Source organism: Quercus lobata, chromosome 2 (genome assembly GCF_001633185.2).
Source record: "Quercus lobata isolate SW786 chromosome 2, ValleyOak3.0 Primary Assembly, whole genome shotgun sequence".
In the NCBI taxonomy this organism is placed as follows: domain Eukaryota; kingdom Viridiplantae; phylum Streptophyta; class Magnoliopsida; order Fagales; family Fagaceae; genus Quercus; species Quercus lobata.
The window spans coordinates 28,513,210-28,533,633 of NC_044905.1; the positions used below are offsets into that span (position 1 = coordinate 28,513,210).

The window sequence follows — 20,424 nt, forward strand, 5'->3', positions numbered from 1 at the left end:
GGAATTAAGCTGACTCATAATTTTAAACAGTTGTCATGTTTTTATCGGTTGGTAGGGCTTGGGAGGACCAAGTTAGCAGTCCTCCCGTAGGTTCTAATAATTTCTCCCCATCAACCTCTCTATCTTTGTAGCACACATACAGAGAAACACAGTAAATGCAAAGCGGCGTAGGCTGCAAAATCTGACAAAAAAAAACACCACATTTAGAGCATCTCTAATGATCTATGTAAATCTAAAATTCTCAATATAATAGAGAGTGAAACCCAAAAAAAAGCTCTTCAATAGACTTTCTATTCCTAGATTTTTCTTTTTGCTCATAAATAGTAGCTCATCAAGAAGATGTATAGTTGTTAAAAAAAGAATAAATAATAAATAAAAAAATAATATTTAAATGAGACATAGAATGAGATAGATAATCTATTAAAAATATATTTAAAAAAAAGAGTAAATTACTGTTTATTTTCTAAATAGTATAAAAAATTGGGAGATTCTAGCCTTTTGCCCTTAATTTTGAAAAAAATTAGCAATATGTCCCTTTTTCGAAACTATATAGGGATATGCCCCTGTTTCGATACTCGATTACTTTAAAATCGAGTTTCATTAAAATACTCGATTCGTAGAAAATCGAGTTATTTCAAATAAAACTAAAAAAAAAAAAAAAAAGCATAGAACTCGATTTTAGGGAAGTCGAGTTCCAAAACGCCGCCATAGGGGTTTAAAACGTCACTATAGGGCTTAAAAACGCCACTATAAGGCCCCTTAAACTTGGTATGGGGACTTATAAAAAATTTTTGTAGGAAAACGCCGCTATAAGGCTCTAAAACGTCACTATAAGGCTTAAAAACGTCACTATAGGGCCTAAAAATCACTATAGGGCACCCACAACAAAGCGATTACACTTATAAAAATTTTTGCATAAAAACGCCGCTATAGGGGCTTAAAACATCACTATAAGGCTTAAAAACGCTACTATAGGGCACCGTGAATATGGGCCAATCACACTTCTAAAAATATTTGCAGGAAAATGCCGCTATAGGGATTTAAAACGTCATTATAGGGCTTAAAAACGCCACTATAGGGCTCCCTGAATATAGAGCAATCACACTTATAAAAATTTTTTTTGCATGGAACTCGAGTTTCAGGAAACTCGAGTTCCATGGAAATTTTTTTTCTTTTGTATTTTTTTTTAAGTTTGATAGGGCATAACTCGATTTTCTACAAATCAAGTATTTAATTGATCTCGATTTTAGGATAATCGAGTATCAAAACAGGGACACGCTCCTATATAGTTTGCAAACGGAGTCATGTTGCTAATTTTTTTCAAAATTAGGGGTAAAATGCCAGAATCCTCTAAAAAATTGAAGATTCTGTTGGTTCTCTACGCAATACAGCAAAACTGACAAGTACACGTACTTTGGGTTTTTTTTTGACAGTTTTGTGATACTCGAACAGTGTACGTTGTCAACTTAGTTACACACTCACTCACACTTTAACCAAAACACACAGAACCCATTACCCCAAGTTCCCAACTGAACCAAGAAAAATTCAAGAATACCCACCGTAACAAAGAAACTGCTAGTTACTGCTAGAGAAACCCAGTTAAAAAAAAAAAGATATGCTTGAGACCGTGAAGTACCTAATCGGCTCAGCCGGTGCTAGTGGCTACGGCTCAAAGTCCACGGCCAAGCAAGTCAGCGAATGCGGTGGTGATCTGAGCTCCATCACAGCCATCATCACAGGTAATCAATCGTGACCGTTCAATCAAAAACCAGTATATATAAGTATGTGTGGGAGCTAGAGTGAGAGTCTGACTTGGGTTTTTGTGATTGGCTAGGGGCTACGTCGGGGATTGGAGCCGAGACAGCTCTGGTTTTAGCCAAGCGAGGAGCCAGACTGGTTCTTCCGGCTAGGAGCCTCAAGGCCGCTGAAGAAGCTAAAGCTCGTATCTTGTCGGAGTGTCCCGAGTCCGAGATTTTTGTCATGTCGCTCGACCTTAGCTCTCTCACTTCTGTCCGAAATTTCGTCTCCGAGTTCGAGTCCCTCGATTTGCCTCTCAGTCTTCTCATGAAACTCCAAAAGTCCTCCTCTATTTTTTATTTTATTTTATTTTTGTCGTTTTGTATTTTTCATAGGACGTTTTCGAAAATGTACTAGTATTGTTATTAGAATAACTAGTCGCTAATTCATGCTATGCACGAAAAATGTATTGAGTACAATATATAATTTAATATTTGTTTATTTTACTACAACACCAAAATTGAATTTATAAAATAAAATCATATAACTAAAACATTTGTTAACAGTTATACGTTTCAGACATTTATTAAACTATATTATTATTATTATTATTATTATTATTATTATCAACTTAACAATATTTTAATATATGATACCAACATGCTTCAAGAAAATGTTCAACATTGAAAACAATTTCGAAAACAAACTCAACTAAACAGTTTGATGAATAAATATATTACAATCTATAATATAAGCCAAGAAATAAACTTTGAAACCAATATGAACAAAATCCACGTCAAACAAAACTATTTCGATCATTAAGAATATGACTCACTAAAGTCATGAAAAATACAGGATTTATTACCAAAAAAAAAAAGCATCTTTAGTCTTTATAGATTTTGCCTAAGTACCCAGATACGATTACACATACTCACACAAAAAGAGACATAAACACGGACAATTAAAGAAAAAATAAGAAAAACAAAAGAGACGTAAACACGGACAATTAAAGAAAAAATATAGGAAAAAAAAGTTAGGAATAGACATATAAGATAAAGATGGATTATCCTCAAAAAGAATAATCCATGGATATTCATTGAAATCTTCTAGATAATTTCTGATAATAGAAAAAATAAAACCCAAAAGTTATGATGTTAAAACTTCCAAAAAGCCAAAAAAAAAATTTTAAAAAAAAATTAGAAGATTCAAAACTTCAAAAGTATTGAAATAAAACAATATATAATTACGCAATAGAGAAATACAATAGAAAGAAGGGAATCCATGATTATAGTTTTTCCACTTATGTATTGGACTCCTCTCCTTCTTCGGTCAATGTATCAAGGTTAGGGTTATTTGATTTGTTCAATAAAAATTTGAAGATTTAATTAAAAGATTTAGGCCCGGCAATTAAATAAACAAAACAACAATTGACAAACTTATAAGAAAAAACAACAAATCTATAATTTTTATTGAACAAATCAAATAATCCTAACCTTGATGCATTGACCGAAGAAGGAGAGGAGTCCAATACATAAGTGGAATATGTGAATTGTGAAGCATGAGCCGCCCTCAAAAAAAATCTTGAAGAAAAATAAGTTTTAAGGAGAAAATTGTGTTGCGGCAAAAATAAGTTTTTGGGGCTTAGGTTTTCTACGCAAGCAATTCTTAAATAGGAGAGAGTAGAGGCGGTGGGAGAGTGTCCTTATTTAGCTAGAAGTCTAATTTGCATTGGAAAAGGAAAACAGTGATGAGGTGGAAAATTTAATTTAATTTAAATTTAATTTAAATATTGTGCTGACGTGGAAAATTGTGTGAGCTTCAAAAGTTTCGGTTTTATATATATATATATATATATATATATATATATTTATATATAGATAAATAAAACATAAACCGTAGACTATAGTTTTGTTTTAATAATTTGATAATTTAGAAGGGTGAATTTGAATCATGTATGTCATTAAAAATATGGCGAAAAACACATTTTGGTCTCTACATTTTCAGCCGATTCCCGTTTTAGTCCCTAAGTTTTTTTTTTACCGCTTTTAGTCCCTCTCCTTAAAAACGGTTCCATTTTGGTTCCTACCGTTACATCATAAACAGATATTGCTGATGTGGCAAACGGCATTGATAATCAATAATAAAATAATGTCTACAGTAACCTGACATTCCACTGTTAGTTACTCCCGCCCTTAGTAGTCACGTGCCACTCACGTGACGGTCCCTAACCCAAGCAAAACCCCAAATCACCCAAATAGAAATCCCTAACCCCCAAATTTCCTCAACTCCTCGCTCATCAGTCACCACACGGATTGAAGTCCCTCACCAGTCACGAACTCAAAAACACCTTCAAATCAATTGCTCCTCGCTCACCACACAGCCAAAAACCATCTTCAAATCAACTGCTTTCCATGGATTCAAGCTCGATGTCATCGAGTGGAAGCTTGAGGAAAAGGGGCCCAGCTTGATGCTTCTGCTCGGAGAAACCCGTTGTGGTCATTTCGTGGACATCTGACAACCCTAGAAGAAGGTTCTACGGTTGTCCAAATTACTGGGTAAGGTAGTATCTCTCTTTGTAATGTTTTTAAATTTCTGGGTTTTTAACTTTGGAAGCACTTCAGGTTCCCTTTAGCCTTTCTGTTTTCCTTCTTCATTTTCGTTTCAATCTTGCAATCCCCTTTAGTCTAAGTCTAACCCCTCTCTCTTTCATTTACAGACCTTTTATTTCTCTTAGTTTTCATTATTGTCTCGCTAAGACTGTCATTTTGATCTTAAACCAACACAGCTTCATAATATTTGACAACCAAATTTTTTTTGCTAATTCGTAGAGAAAACCCAAGTTGGTTCTCTTGTCTTGGGAACCCAGAATTTGTTTTCTTAAATAAATAAAAATTTTAAAAATTTTAAGGAAAAAAAAAAAAAAACTCAGCTTGTTGCTGACAATATAAATTGTGCTAATACAAGAACATTGTGCTAATACTATTTTAGTTTATGGTAAGGTAGTATTTGCTAATACTATTTGTTATTATTTTTCATGATTTTGGTTGTTCATTTAACATCATTTATCTGGCCCTTGGGTGTCAGGTTGGACGCAAGTGTAAATTTTTTCAGTGGCTTGATGATGAAATCTGCGAGCGTGGCAAAGTGCTGATTCTGGAGCAGAGGCAACAGATTTTGACCCTTGAAGCTGCCATTGTAGGCTACAGGAAGAGAGAGAAGAGGCTGCTCATTTGCCTGGGGCTGTCTTTGGTGATAAGTGGGATGCTACTTTGTTTGATGCTTCTTCTGGTTGGCTAAATAGGTGGGGGGGGGAAATGGGTCATTAGGTGGGTAGGTATTAGTGGAAAAAGGCCTGAATTTTGTTGTATGTATTAGTGGCAAAAGGCCTGAATTTTGGTGTATGTATTAGTGGAAAAAGGCCATAATTTGTGTTGGAATTTGTTGGTATGTAGTAGTGGGAAAAGGCCTGATTTTTTGGTGTAATTCTCTTTGCAATCTAAGACTTTAGCAATGGAATATGGTCTTTTTAATTAATCTATGATTTGTGTACCAATTTATTACATTGTTGTTAAGTGTTTGTGCCAAAGCAGTTTGTGATATTAACTGTGCATCAACTGTCAATTTTGATATTAACTGTGCAATTTGAGAAAGCATCCTGTTTTAGACAGCAATTTGACACAACAATTTGACACTGCATCACTCAAAATGGAGCTGACTATAACATATTTAGCACACCAGCAGCCTACATAATTTACCAAACCTGTATAATATACATTTATTCATACATCATTACATCATTACACATTTATTCATACATCATACATCATTACACATTAAACTGGCTACTGCCCAGCACATTAAATTCCAATGCTCACCAAACCTGCATAATCACCAAACTGCCCAGCAAAGCTAAAAGCCAGCAAATTTGAGTTTAAACCTTTTAAAAACCAAAGCTAAAAACCAACAAATTTGAGTTTAAGTCTTTTAAAAACCAAAGCTAAAAACCAGCAAATCTGAATAATGGAAGCTGAATCATCATAACAATGGGAGAATAATTACAAAATATTTAACCCTAATGATAGTTTTTGGTGTACCACAATAATTACAAAATATGGGACAAAGTCTACCTAGCACATTCATACAAAAAAGGACTTGGTCAGCCCATAAACATATGCCAATTGTTCTAGCAGTTACATAAACATATGAAGAGTGCTTCAACATATAGCACAAAAAAAAAAAAGGTCCTGCTTCAGTTTGCTATCTTTTAGCAGATCTCATTGCTACCATATATCTTGTTGCATTCCTAGTTGCATTCAAGGTCTCAGTAGTGACTGCACTTCTCTTCCTCTGTCTTTTTGGTCTTGGATTGGACTGGTTATTAGTGGGGGGTGGAGGTGCACTTGTGGTCACATCATCATTAGAGCTTGGTTGTGCCCTATGTACTGTTGGCTGAGCATCCTTGGCTGCCTGCAAGCATAAGCACAATAACAATTAATAGTTTGCCAACTGAAAAACAAAACAATGAGGATATCTAAGTCAAAGTGTATATTTACCCTCTTAGTGGTCCTACTGGCTTGGGATGCACTCCCAGGCAAGGAGGAGTTCCCTCCTACTTCTTCCTTGCAGCTCCTCTTGTTGTGTCCTAATTTCCCACATAACTTGCATTGTTTTGAGATGCCTAAGCCTCTATTTTTTCTGTGACTTCTAGGTTCATCAGGCTCCAGTGCCCTCTTCTTCTTAGGCCTGCCAGGAGGTCTCCTTTTGATAGGGGGTTGCACAAGTGGCAGTCCACTAGGTCCCCACATATTCTGGCCATTGATGGGCTCTATAATGGGTTCATAGCAATCAATGTAAGTAGTCCTTTTGTAGCAAACATTGACATACTTTTCAGCATCTTCTCTGTTGAAAAATATACAAGAAATGGCATGGCAACATGGTATGCCAACTATGTCCCACTTCCTACAGCTGCATTTCTTCTCTTCCAAGTCCACAATGAAACTCTCAAACCCATTCTTCACTTCAAACTTCATACGACCAACCCAACATGCTATCCACTTGCTGCATGCCAACTTCTCCTTGTACAGCCTTTTCCTTATCTTAGGAAAAAACTCAGATTCCACCTTCATAATCATTTCTCTGTTTACTTAAAATCTAGTCATCAGATATAGCCTAATACACTCAAGCTGCAAGCACATAGAGAGAAAGGGAGAATTAATCATTCACGAATTACATAGGTCTATGGATCATAATGCACATGAAAGGGAGAATTATGCATACCATGGTGATTATAGGTTTGCTCCTGAATTTAACTATCGTGCTGTTGAAACTTTCACACATGTTGTTCAAGACTGTGTCACTCTGGCCATCACTTTTGAACATGTGCCTAGCCCAGATAGTTGTTGACTGAGATTGCAGCCATTTGAATGCATCTTCATCCACCTCCTTTAACTCATTCATTGCCCTCTCAAATGCTTGCCGATAGGTAGCCTTGGCTGCTTTCCAAAAAAGGTCTCTAATAAGGACACTAGGATGATTTTTCCTCAAATTTTGGTATAAATGTCTGCAACAGATCCTGTGCTCGTACTGTGGCCAATTGTCAACAAAGGTGTTCACCAACCCCTGCAAAGCACAATCATTTAATTCAGCAAGCAATAAAGCTACCATTAACTACAATTAATTCAACAAGCAATAAAACTACCATCATACCTTCTGCTGGTCAGATATGAACACCCATATATTATCATCTCCTATGTCAGCAAGCAATAAATTAAGAAACCAGGTCCAAGTGTCCTTTGTTTCAGCCTCTACTACTGCATAAGCGAATGGGAAGTATTCATTATTGGGATCTCTGCCAACAGAACACATCAGATGCCCACCAATCTTGGTCTTCAGATGGCATGCATCTAGACCAATGATTGGCCTGCACCATGCCAAGAAGCCCTTCTTGCAACCTTCAAGGCAGATGTAGATCCTTTCAAAATATGGCAGCCCGGTTGCCAATTCATGCTCAGCTGCCAAATCACCATCATCATAAGTATGCACCTTCATCAATATTGTGCTCCCAGGACTGCACCTTCTCAAGTCATCACAGTACTCCCATAGTTGGTTGAACTATGCAGTGTGGGTCCCATCAATAGCATCTTGAGCTTTCTCTCTAGCCCTACTTGCCTTGCCTACACTTATGTCAACCACATACTTCTCATGCACAGCATCCTGAATATCCTTAAGCTTTATGCCAGGCTGTCTCCTAACCCTCTTCACTAACTTCTTCCCAATGTATGATGCTGTGCACCTTGGATTTCTATAACTTCTGCTGCATGTGTGTTCCATGTTCAGTGTTTTCAATCTAAAACTCTTCTCCCTTGGCACCTTTGCAAGGTAGGCAACAAACTTGCACCCTGGTTGGCATCGGGCTCTCACTCTCACCAAGTCATTTTTCACAAATTTTATACCCCACCCACCATGGATTGCATAATCAGTTATAGCATCTTTAAATTGTTTAGCTGAGATGAACAACATATCCTTTTCAAACCTAAGGTTCTCAGCTTTGGCTACTGGCCTAAAGATTGGATATTTGCTGCTCCTAATAGAATTGTCAACCTCAACAACAGGGATATCATCATCACTTGAATCATCACCACCCTCACTGCTTGATGATGATTCATCAAGGCTAAGCAACTCCTCACTTTCATAGTCAGAATTCATGACACCACCACCCATTTGTCCTGCTTTAACCTCAGCATCTTCAGCTTAATTGTCCTAACTATCAGGACTATCTTCACCAATATTCATTGGTTGCACTTCTGGCTCTTCTTCTAAGTCACTCCTCTCATCCTCACTACCCTTACTGCCCTCACTACCCTCACTACCTTCACTACTCTCCTCAACTTAGTCATCAACAACTGGTGCTTTGCCAGCCCTCCTAGCACAAACTTACTCATCATCTACCTCATGTGGCTCACCATGGTCAACATTAACAAATTCAACATTATCATGGCCTCCAAATTATGAAAAATCAGGTCTGTACTCTTCATTATCATACTCACCTACACCTACACCTTCTACTTCACTACCAGGTACTCCAGCAGCTAAGGGATCAAAATCCTCCATTGGTAACTCAACTGGTTTATGCACTGGATGCTCCACAAAGACATGAATCTCCCCATATCCCTTCACCAAGTTAGTCATGAACATAGCAGCATCATCATCAACCACCTGATGGAAATTTGACCGCTCTGGGTTCACACCAGGCATTTTATACCATAGCTTATCTACTTCAGAGTAGCCAAAATCCCTACATATACTCTCAATCTCTACTTTTGACCACCTATCTGGGTCACAATTATCCACTATATCAACTGTCCCTCTCACATACACTTGAGGGTTCCACATGAAATGCCCACCATGGTGGACATGCAGAGTAAAAAGCTCATTCATCCTGCATGCAAGTCACAGGAAGAAAACAGAATGAAAATGAAAACAGATATTAATAATACTTTGTTAGGCTAATAAACAAATAAAAAAGCATATAATACCGACAAAGGGATCATATGGACCCAGCCACTTCTTGAAAAGCAAGACACAATACAGACAATCAATGCAAATACCAACACAAAGATTCCATGGTTTATCAAACGTCAATATAGTGGTCCCTGATAAAAAATAGTGACACATAATTCAAACAAACAATGCAATTGCCAACAAAAATACAGTCAGTATTGTGGTCCCTGATAAACAAAAGTAAAACAAACATAGCCGCAAATAACAAAAGCAACACACAACAGCCAAACAATGCAAATCCCAACAATATTCCACTATCACGGTCAGTATAATGTCCACTACAAAAGCTATAAAGGGAGAGAGGAAGAGAGAGAGTGAGAGTGAGACACAACGAGAGAGAAACAGAGATAAATTGAAATTCCAGAGCAATAACAAAACACAACATCTCAAAATTCCCAAATTCTTAAAACCCAACAACTGAGATTCAAACCCAGAACGATTACCCAGCACTTAAAATGGCATTCATAACATAACGAGAGAGAGAGAGAGAGAGTTGGAGAGAAATACACCTTCGCAATCTGCTCAGCACAAACACACTGAAGCTTGCCGATTTGTGGGTTTTTTGTGCTTGCCGATTTGTGGGATTTTTGTGCTTGCCGATTTTTGGGTTTTTTGATCGGTCTTGTGATGAGCAACGGGTAAGGTAAGAGATTAGGGATTTTCAGCAAGTTCGCCGTTAGGTCTAATTGGGTGATTTGGGGTTTTGCTTGGGTTAGGGACCATCACGTGAGTGGCACGTGACCACTAAGGGCGGGAGTAACTAACAGTGGAATGTCAGGTTACTGTAGACATTATTTTATTATTGATTATCAATGCCGTTTGCCACATCAGCAATATCCGTTTATGATGTAACGATAGGGACCAAAATGGAACCATTTTTCAAGAGAGGGACTAAAAGCAGTAAAAAAAAAACTTAGGGACTAAAACGGGAATCGACTGAAAATGTAAGGACCAAAATGTGTTTTTCGCCTAAAAATATTAAGAGATTTTTAGTAAGCGGATTATAATTTTTAGTTTCTTGATAACCAAAATACATATATATATATATATGCGTTCGATGGCAGATTGATCTACATATATAAAAGAATATACAAAATATATTAGAATAAACCATGGTTTTGTATTCTACTATATGAGCCGATTTCCATAATTTCTCGATGACCAAAAACAATTATAAGTGATCGATGAGAAGTTGGTTTTTATAAGAATATTATTGTAGACATTTTAGACTATGGTTTTGTATAATAAGATGTAACTTTGTCTTTGTATTTGATCTTAGAAACAACGCGGGCAAGTTTACTCACAAGCATGCAATCTCTGAAGACGGAGTAGAAATGACCTTTGCCACTAATTATTTAGGTAAGCTATATTGAAACATATTATAAAAAAAACGGTGGATTTGTTAATGGGATTTTGGTAGAGCCAGTGGTGGAGTCAGGAATTTATATTTGGGGGGGGGCCATGTATAAATTTTTTTTTGTGTGTGTATGAAATGTAAAATAGTAATATACAATATTTCATAACTGAGTATGTATAAGCCAAAGTATATTTAATTAAAATTAAACAATCATGAGACAAAATTAAAAAAAAAAAAATTTAATATCTTTAATCAACTATAAAATGGGCAAAGTCGCAAAACATACAATAACATAAAAGCTAAACATCTTTGTTCAAAACTGTAACCTACACTCTTTAAGAGATCTAAAGTCATCAAGTATTGAGTCAGTAGTGAAGTTCTTAGCAATTTCCTTTTCAATGTAGACAACTAAGTTATTTGAGAGAAACAAGTCCTCCATTTTGTTGTGCAGTCTTGTTTTAACAATTTTCATAGCTAAAAAGGCTCGTTCACCAGTTGCTGTGGACATTGAAAGAGTCAAAACAAGGCAAATCAATCGATCAATAAGAGGATATACTTGTGACTTTTCTGTCTCTACTAACCTTCAACATAATTCTGCCATAGATGACAAATTCTAAAACTTCAAATGATTTTGCACATCATGCTCAAATAGCTTCAATTGAATTTTCAAACCAATCCTATCACGCTCAGAAAAATCAAGAGGATAATATTTCTCAACAAGACGACATATATCATCCACATTAAAGGATTTGTAAGCATCCTTTGGATCCAAAGCAGAGCAAAGTGTCAAGAGTTTTATTGGTTGTTCACCAAACCTATTGTCAAGCTCTTGCAGTTGAACATCTATTGTAGCATTAAATATATCAAAATGATAATGATGCTCCACTGTAAAATGATCCCTTTTCTTACAACTTCTACCTTCAACATATTGAGCACTTAGATCTGGAATATCAATTTCAAATATTTTGGAGAATCCTATGACATTCTCAAGAAAATTATCCCAGCCATCTACTCTTAAATTTTGGATGAGTGCCTTTGTTGCTGAAACTAAATTTTGGGCATTTGAGATGTCTTGAGATTTCTGTTGTAAAGCTTGACAAAGAACATCATTAATACCCATGATTTCCTTCATTAGATGTAAACTAAATATAAACTCAAATGAATTAATCATTTTATGAGCTACATTTGCATCTCCATGTTGCAAGTAGGTGGACCCGTCTTCCTTTATATTTTCAAGCACCAAACAAGTTGGACCAAACATCCTTATTAGGCTACAAATAGAATTAAAATGAGACCCCCAATGAGAATCTCCAGCCCGTTTTAGAGTTCCAATTTGGTTTGCTCCTATTCCTGTTTCAAGTTCATCAATAGCTAACACTCTAGCAATTTCTGCAGCTTGAGCAGCTCTTAGTTCATCATTACGTTTACACGAAGAACCAACTGTAGTGATAATGAAATTTAAATTCAAGAAGAATTCATGGATAGGGATTACCTCTCTTGATGCAGCAACTAATGCTAATTGTAACCGATGAGCAAAGCAATGCACATAGTATGCATAAGGACAATCATTAAGAACTAAGGCTTGCAATCCTTTCCATTCACCACACATGTTGCTAGCACCGTCATATCCTTGTCCACGAATATTTAGAATGTCAAGATAGTGACGAGAAAGAATAGCATATATTTCGTTCTTCAGGGTCAATGCAGCAGTGTCTTTAAATAGTACACACTAAATCTAGCTAGAAGAAATACGTTTGTATACTAGGGTTTGAGTATTGTAGTAATAGATAATTATATATGATATATATCCTTTGTATGTTATAAGATATATATATATATATATATATATATCTGTGTGTGTGTGTGTGCACCTCTTAGTTGGTACAGGTTAAGCTTTTTTTTTTTTTATGAGGAGGTTAAGCTATTTGTTAAGACTTATAAAAATGAGAGTATGAAATAGAATATGGTATGGTGTTATATTAGATTGCTATTATGATACAATGATTATGGGATTACAGTTTATATATGTTGATGGGGTTTTTGATTGGGAAATGAAAGTGCTTGGAAACCTTAAGATTGTGTTAATAATACAATTAGTACGCATGGATATTGGTTTGTTTAAAGCAAAAATATTTGTTGAAAAAAAGAGGAATGAGTGGACAATAAGAACATGGGGTCGGTTTGTACCATGTGGTGGTGGTTGATTTTTGAGGAGTATCTTTGAGAGTGTTGGTATGGGTCCTAGTAACATGCGTCATGGGGGAAGATGCACGCGTTTAAGGGCATGTATGCCTCTCCTTCATCATACTCTGATATGATATCATCACAAAATCATTGTATCCATTTCTTTTTGGTGATAGGAATTGGACCTAAACTTAGTTAACAGTAATCTTTTTCCTCTTGGCCATGAAAAAGGGTGATATTTCACAAGACATTTTGGATAAATAAAGCAACAAAACTCAATCCATTAGCCAAAACTATCCCTAGCTACCATATTCCATATGGCAATCCAACAAGTTAATTACACCCTGTGAATTACATCACAATAGTTACAAGTGAATTATACAAATCTTCTATCCTATTTTTTGTGATTAGTGTAGCATAAAGTAGCATAGAAAAAAGAGATCAGAAAATTTGTATACACTACCTATTACTTGTCATTTTTTACAATAATAATAATAATATAAAAAAGAGGGGGGAGGGGAATAAACATAAGCAAACTTTCTTAAATGAAATACTTCTCATAACTTTTGCAAAGAAAATTTAATTTTTACCTAAAACATTTGGAACATCACTAGTCGGCACTACAGTACTCATTCATTCTTTTTGTAAGCATCCTTTTCAAATGAACCGAAAACCAAATGCATTAACACCAAACAAAGCATTGAGCTCTACTCATGATGCTCGTGATACAATCAATACTCAGTTAACTTTCAATGATACATGTTTATATGCTGCAAGCATTGAAGTCCATTATATATAGAAACAGTTTCTAGATTTTTGATAAGATTTGACTAGGGTTTTAAATATAGGGAAATGCTAACGAATGCCCTTAGGGTACTGGTTAATAATCCATATAAAGAAAGTTTTTATAGGAAATGAAAAAAAAGTAATTAATATTTTGACAGCTTTTTTCATTTCCCATAAAAGTGGTATCAAAACTTTCCTAAAGTGGATTATTAATGAGTGCCCTAAGAGCACTCGTTAGCAAAACCCATTAAAACCAACAAATTAATCACTTAATATTTGTTAAATATTTATTGTGGGTGTCAAAAACCAACTACTAAAAAACATTCCAAAAGCTAGATAGAGGGTGGTGTTGGTATGACAACCACAATTTATTTATCTAAAACATATAAGGGAAGACTCTACAATGGGAAACTCAAACAATTGATTTAACTAACACGGCTTGTATTCCAATTGAAACTTGCTCATTACAATAGAGAAAACTCTCTTTCCCGGTGCTATTCAATTGTAACAAATTGGATTTTCTTTCTATTTTCTCTCTATCCACTCTCTCCCTCTTTTTTTATTTATTTATTTATTATTTATTTATTTTATATACATATATATATATATATATATATATTATCCCCCTTCTATTTGCCAGTCCCTCCCCTTATATAGGCATATTTTTTGCCCTTATCCTCCCGGCTGTCCTATTTCCAGCCGGATTCTCAGGGATATTTTTCCTCTTCTTTATTGGGTTCCACCATTCCTTATCCTGAAACAAGACTTTTGGAGGTGTTTTCACTGTTCAGGTTCAGGTTGTCTCATATGTACGTATTTAATGTGGTAGAGGTTAGGTGGACGACCCCTCATTAATGCGGAGGTAAAAATCTCTACTAATCTTATCTATCTGGAGTGCTTCTTAGGGTTATATCCGCCAATTCTGAGCATGCCATGGATTATCCGTGTTCGATACCTTGGATAAGACTTTGCTAAATGTAATGTATCGTTAATTTTGCAGGAACGATCTGTAAGGATTCCTTTTGCTTCCTAAATATATGGACCGGTCCCATTCCATTCCACGAGGTCTTCATGGCTATTGGGCCTTATCTTAAGTAGATGGGTTTGGCCCATTCCCCTTCATAGGGTCTCCTAGGTGATTGGGCCTCAGGTCTAGATGAAAATTCTTCAATCCCCCCACATTTATGAAGACAATAAAAAATGTATGTTGTATTGGGAATATGAACCTCTCTATTTTGATAAGACTCTATTTCATAATTAAGATTTTGTGTGTGTGTATAACAATATACTTTAGGGTACGTTTGGTACACTGAATGGGGATTACAACAGGAATTGTAATCTTTATTACTAGTAATAAAGTGTGTTGCAATGTAATAACTAAACATATTCATTAGTTTGGTTGTGAGTTATAACATTAGAATAAAACTTAACATTTATTTTAGGAAATATCTTACTCATACAATTATACCTCCTTAAAAATTGTTATTTTTAAATTTAAGAGAGATATGTGTTATTTTTTATGAATTTTTATTTTTATAATTGTTAGATGTATATGGAAAGTTTGTTTATTTAGAAATATATTAAGTTTTGAAATTATTGCACTTACTAAGGAATAGCTAATACAACATTTTAAAGAGGAATAGTTATTCCTCATTTTGAAGAATAGCTATTCATAAGGAATGACTATTCCTTGTAATAAAAAAATAACCAAACTAAAAAATAACTAAACTGTAGGAATAACTTTTACATTACAGCGCCTATTACAGTCTACCAAACATGCCCTTAGAGTAATGCTACAGTCACAATAGGGTCTCTTAGGTGATTGGGCCTCAGGTCTAGATGAAAATTCTTCAATCCCCCCACATTTATGAAGACAATAAAAAATGTATGTTGTATTGGGAATATGAACCTCTCTATTTTGATAAGACTGACCAACTTCTTATTGGTTTTCATATAGACACACCATTAATATCACTTTTTCATTTACCAATAACTACCTACCACATCAGTAGTTCGTAAAATTTTTTGTAAAAAAGATTATATCTCTAGTATTACTCAAATACTTGTTAAATATAGGCTAAAATGCAAAATTCACTCTCTATATTTCACCAAAATTTATTTCAGTTCTCTAACTTTACTTTCGTTCATTTCAGTCTTTTAACTTTTTAGTTTATTCAATTAAAACTTTTCCATTAATTTTTGTTATATGTTATGATTAATTCTCCAATTTTTTAAAATTTCCTTCAAATTTTTTAAATTAAAAAAAAATTCAATTAACGATTGAAAAGTAATTTCTGGATTTTTTTTTCCAAAAAATTTTAATAAAAGTTGATGGAAAAACCTTAATTGAATAAATCTGAAACTTAAAAGAATGAAATGAATGAAAACAAAGTTAGAGGACTGAAATGAATTTTGAAAAAACTTAGAGGATGAGTTTTGCATTTTAGTCTTAAATGTATGTAGATTCTATCAACATTGAAACCTACAGTCTAGTCACCACTGCATACCCTTGGTACGATGGTCACTCTATAAGTATAAGTGCTTATGGGGTGTGAGGGGTAAGAGCTGGGGTTCAAGTCTCTAAGAGGGAGTTTCACATACATATATACTTAGATTAGGCTAGAGTAAAATTTTTATCTTGTATAAAAAAGAAAAAAAGAAACCTACAGTCTAGTCGCTTGTGGCATCATGTGGGCGTTGTCACAGTCATCTTTGCCAAGCTCAAGCCAATGCTCGATTTAGTTGGACATTGGGTCACGGTTGTTGACCATACAACTTCAAGCATTAACATGAAGGTAATCCAAGATGTTCATTCAAGAAAGATCTATCTATGAGAGAGAGAGAGAGAGAGAGAGAGAGAGAGAGAGAGAGAGAGAGAGAGAGAGAGAGAGAGAGAGAGAGAGAGAGAGATTTGTCTGTGTTGGGAGGTAATACAAAATTAGCAAGAAATAATTTTGCTTTACTAGGTACTCAACAATGGATTAGGCCAATCAAAATTTAGAAAACTATTGGTTTATTGCGCTCAATGTGAATTCTCTAGTAAGTTTAAAATCATGACCTTACTCTCCATAATTGAAGAGGTGATTATTTATTTATTTATTTTTTAAATAATTTGATAGTTCTAATAGGAGAGAGTGAATTTGAACCCACAAGAAGACTGAAGACAGGAACCCACAAGAAGAGGAGCTCAATAATGACAAAATGAATTTAACTTTGTTATCTATTGGGACCTAGTGTCCATACTCCAAACTGCAGACCCAACCCAAGCACTCCATACTTCACCTTCAAACTATGGGCCTAGCAAAAGCCCATAAGTCCAAACCCATCTTCAATCCCAAACACCTAAAACCCCCCAAAAACCCAGCTCCACTAACATACTCCACAATCTCCACACAAAAATGGCGACCCTTTTGCCGGAAACCTCTAAAATCCCCTAGTGCTGCATCGTCCTCCTGTTCCGTTCACGCCGTGCCATCAGAACATATCTCCGAGGTACCCATTTACTCATTTCCAAATACTTCTAAGAATTGTTGATATGTATTTATGTATGTATGTTTTGTTTCTTTGTATGTATAAGTATTTGATATTTTGGAGGTGGGTTTGGGTTTGGGGTCACAAATATGTACTTGTGATTCTTTGTTTATATAAGCATTTCAATTTTTGGAGGTGGTTTTGGGGTTGCTACATTGTTAGAATAATAGTTAAATGATTCAATTTATCATTTCATAATAACTTAAACTTTTGAGACAAATGGTAGTTTAACATAGTAACAGGTGTTCTTGAGTTCTGACCCTGTCTTTACTTTATCTCCCATTTTAAAAATTAAAAATACTGTGTGTTTGACCTCACTTATTAAGGGGGATTCCACACTACACTTGAGGGGGAGTGTTGGAAGAGTTAAGGAAGATGTTGGAACCTGAAAACTATGTGAATGGTGGGACTGGGCTGTTAAAGTTTGTGGCTTAATGTCATAAGGTTAACTCAGGGGTTCAACCTTTTAAATCCTTAGTTGATACGGTGCGTGGGCATGAGGTGCAGGTTAGGGGCAGGAACTAGCCAGAGAAGCAAAACCTAGTCAATAAACAAAATTTGTTGAGAGAAGTGCCGGTGAGCTTACTAGTTCCAGTGAAAGGTAGAGCTGTGGCTTCTTGGTGTAGTGCAGAGGAGTTTTACATTGGAAAGAAAAATCGGGTAGGATATAATAAGAGATCTTCGTTGCAATTCAAATTAGTTTGGTTTGAACATGGTTATGTAAATAAACATGAACTGGGGAGCTTTGACTGGGCAGGAAAAAGCCTAACTATTGAAGTGAATGGGGAAGGAAAAAGGAGGGTGTCATGGAAGAAAGGTGGACTGAAGAATTCATTATGGGTAACAAGGGATCAAAAGGAGCACGTGCCTAGTAGTTCACAAGTTCACCAATCTTCTCTGGTGGGCTCAGGTAATCAAGTAGGCCTTCCTATGTTCTCTGGTCCAGAGCCCACCGGCCCAATGAGATTAGAAGTGGGTGAAAGCCCAACTGTGGGGCACCCAAGACTCTTAAGGCAGGAAGCCCAAGCACCGGTGATGTCTAAAGTTCATCACGAAGCTTTGGAGGCTCAGGACAACACAAATGCTTATGTCGTTCAAGTTGTGGAGTCTCCGGCACCACTGGTGAAGGCCGGTATAGCACGTCACCAAGATGGATCATCGTCCGGCACAGTGCGACACCAAGATGGATCGCAAGCGACCCAAACCGACATGGATCGTTGTCTAGAAAAGGTATCGGCGATGTTTGGTGGCCCTTTTTCCGATGGGTTTCGTGCCGGGGCTTTACTGGCAGTATGGGATAAGGTTGGTACAACTTTTTCCCACACCACAAGGTTAGATTTAGTGGCTTTTCCTCCAACCGAGCCTTTGGGTTGCCTTGTAGAGACTTCGGCAGAGGCTGAGAGACTTATTCTGGTGAGCATGGTGTCAATGAGCCTCCGTTCATACTAGGTAAGACAGAAATAGAGGGTGATAGGGCATTAATAGGTCTTGAGCTTTCCAATCATGTTCTGAGTCCACCGAGAATTGGGTTTGAGGAAAGGGGTGTTCTGAGTGGAGATGAAGGTGGTCAGGTTGAGGATGCTAGTGATATATAGGGGATTGACACCTCCATTCAAGCTAACCAGTTGGTGTCGGCGTTGTCTGAGGTCAATACAGCTTATGCAGTTGAGGCCCTGGGTGATGTGGAGAGTTCTTCCCCCTTGATGTCTATTAATCCCCTGGGGGTGGTGGTGACAGCTAAATTGAATTGTAATACAGAGGTGTGGAGGTTGGATAACACTTTAAAGGTGTCTAATTGGGTGAAATATAGACTCCCCGGCTTTAGTAAGATGATGGGGCTTTCCTTGGGTCGACATGAGAAGAGGTGTATAATGCTATTACAAAGACTTGAGACGAAGATTGAGGCAACCAAGCTGGTGCATAGGAAAGATGTTGCCTTCCAAAAAGTTGTCTCTAAAGATAAAGGGAAGAGGGAGTTGAGGAATTTGATTTCCTCGGTTAATTATGATGGGAGATAGTTTTCCTTTCTTTGGTTGCTTAACTGAGGGTGTAGTAGGGAGTTTACAGTTTCAATGAAGTTAAGAATGGTGTCTTGGAATGTTCGAGGTTTGAATGATTCGCGGAAACGTTTGGTAGTTAGAAATTTATTACGGGCTTGGAATTGTGATGTAGTTTTCCTTCAAGAAACTAAGCTTGCAGGCATGGATTGACAATTGATTTGCAGCTTGTGGAGTTGTCTCTATGTCGACTGGGTAGCCATGGATGCGGATCAGACAGCTGGTGGGATTTTGATGATGTGGGATAGGAGGGTTTTAGAAAAGCTAGAGGTAATGGTGGGTCAATTTTCCATATTAGTTTGGTGGCAGGGTTTGGGGGATGGTTATATTTGGCCTTGTTCTAGGGTTTATGACTAGGGATGGCAATGGGGCGGGGCAGGGCCGAAGGATGAGATCTTCACCCCCGCCTCGCATGGATTTTTTTTGCCCCATCCCCGCCCCGCCCCGCCCCGCATGACGGGGAAACTTTCTTACCCCATCCCCGCCCCTTAAGGCCCCTCTAAGACCTGCAAAGCCCCGCCCTACACCGTAAAACTTTATTTCTTGTTAATTTCCCCTATAACTGTTACCATTTTTTCCAATAAAATGACATGTTTCAATAATAAAAATATACTTGAAATTATAAATAAATTTATCCTATCAAATCAAACTAATTTTTAGCAAAAATTGAATAATATTATCTAAATGTTTATATTTCATTGGCCTAAAAACACTAAAACAAATCTCCTTTATACTAAGTAGTGTGCATTATTTAATTCCTCCCATTTTGAGACTATTTCATAGAGAATGGGAAAAAGTTTCAAACCTATACCTTATGTTTTTTAATAAAAATATAGAAAACTAAATTAAATTGTATATAATTTTTGTGTGGAGAACTAGAACAATCAGCTAGAGCTAGTACATGATTGATGCTATCATATCTGCAACCAAACCAATAAGGAAACATATTCCTCATCATCTTGTTCTCCAAAAATTAAAAAACAAAAACCCAACTTGTAAAATAGATATGGATTTTGACAAGCATAAAGAAGTAGTGTTGTTAAGCAGCCAAATGCCCACACAAAATTACAAAAACAATGACACAGACACAAATATTTAGAGCCTCAGACCCGTACCTCATTAAAAAAAAATTATATTATGTTCATGATGAAAAGTAAGTTGAGAAAGACTTATGAATCATAAATGAAACCAGTAATTCAATAGTATATAAAT

The 20,424-nt window shown here is 36.2% G+C and overlaps 2 protein-coding genes and 1 pseudogene across 2 annotated transcripts; 1 reads left to right on the top strand and 2 right to left on the bottom strand.

The window, feature by feature from the left end:
* The first annotated feature begins 1,376 nt into the window (after window positions 1-1,376).
* On the top strand, window positions 1,377-11,271 carry LOC115962510 (short-chain dehydrogenase TIC 32, chloroplastic-like). Its single transcript, XM_031081365.1, has 4 exons — window positions 1,377-1,739; window positions 1,835-2,066; window positions 10,577-10,656; window positions 11,129-11,271. The coding sequence occupies exons 1-4, from the start codon at window positions 1,616-1,618 to the stop codon at window positions 11,269-11,271; spliced, it is 579 nt and encodes a 192-aa protein (XP_030937225.1). The 5' UTR covers window positions 1,377-1,615.
* On the bottom strand, window positions 11,268-12,263 carry LOC115962520. The gene has a single exon (XM_031081372.1). It carries the CDS (start codon window positions 12,261-12,263, stop codon window positions 11,268-11,270), a length of 996 nt encoding a protein of 331 aa, XP_030937232.1.
* A 7,827-nt stretch (window positions 12,264-20,090) lies between these two features.
* LOC115978452 lies at window positions 20,091-20,177 on the bottom strand (annotated as a pseudogene).
* Between the last annotated feature and the right edge of the window lie 247 nt (window positions 20,178-20,424).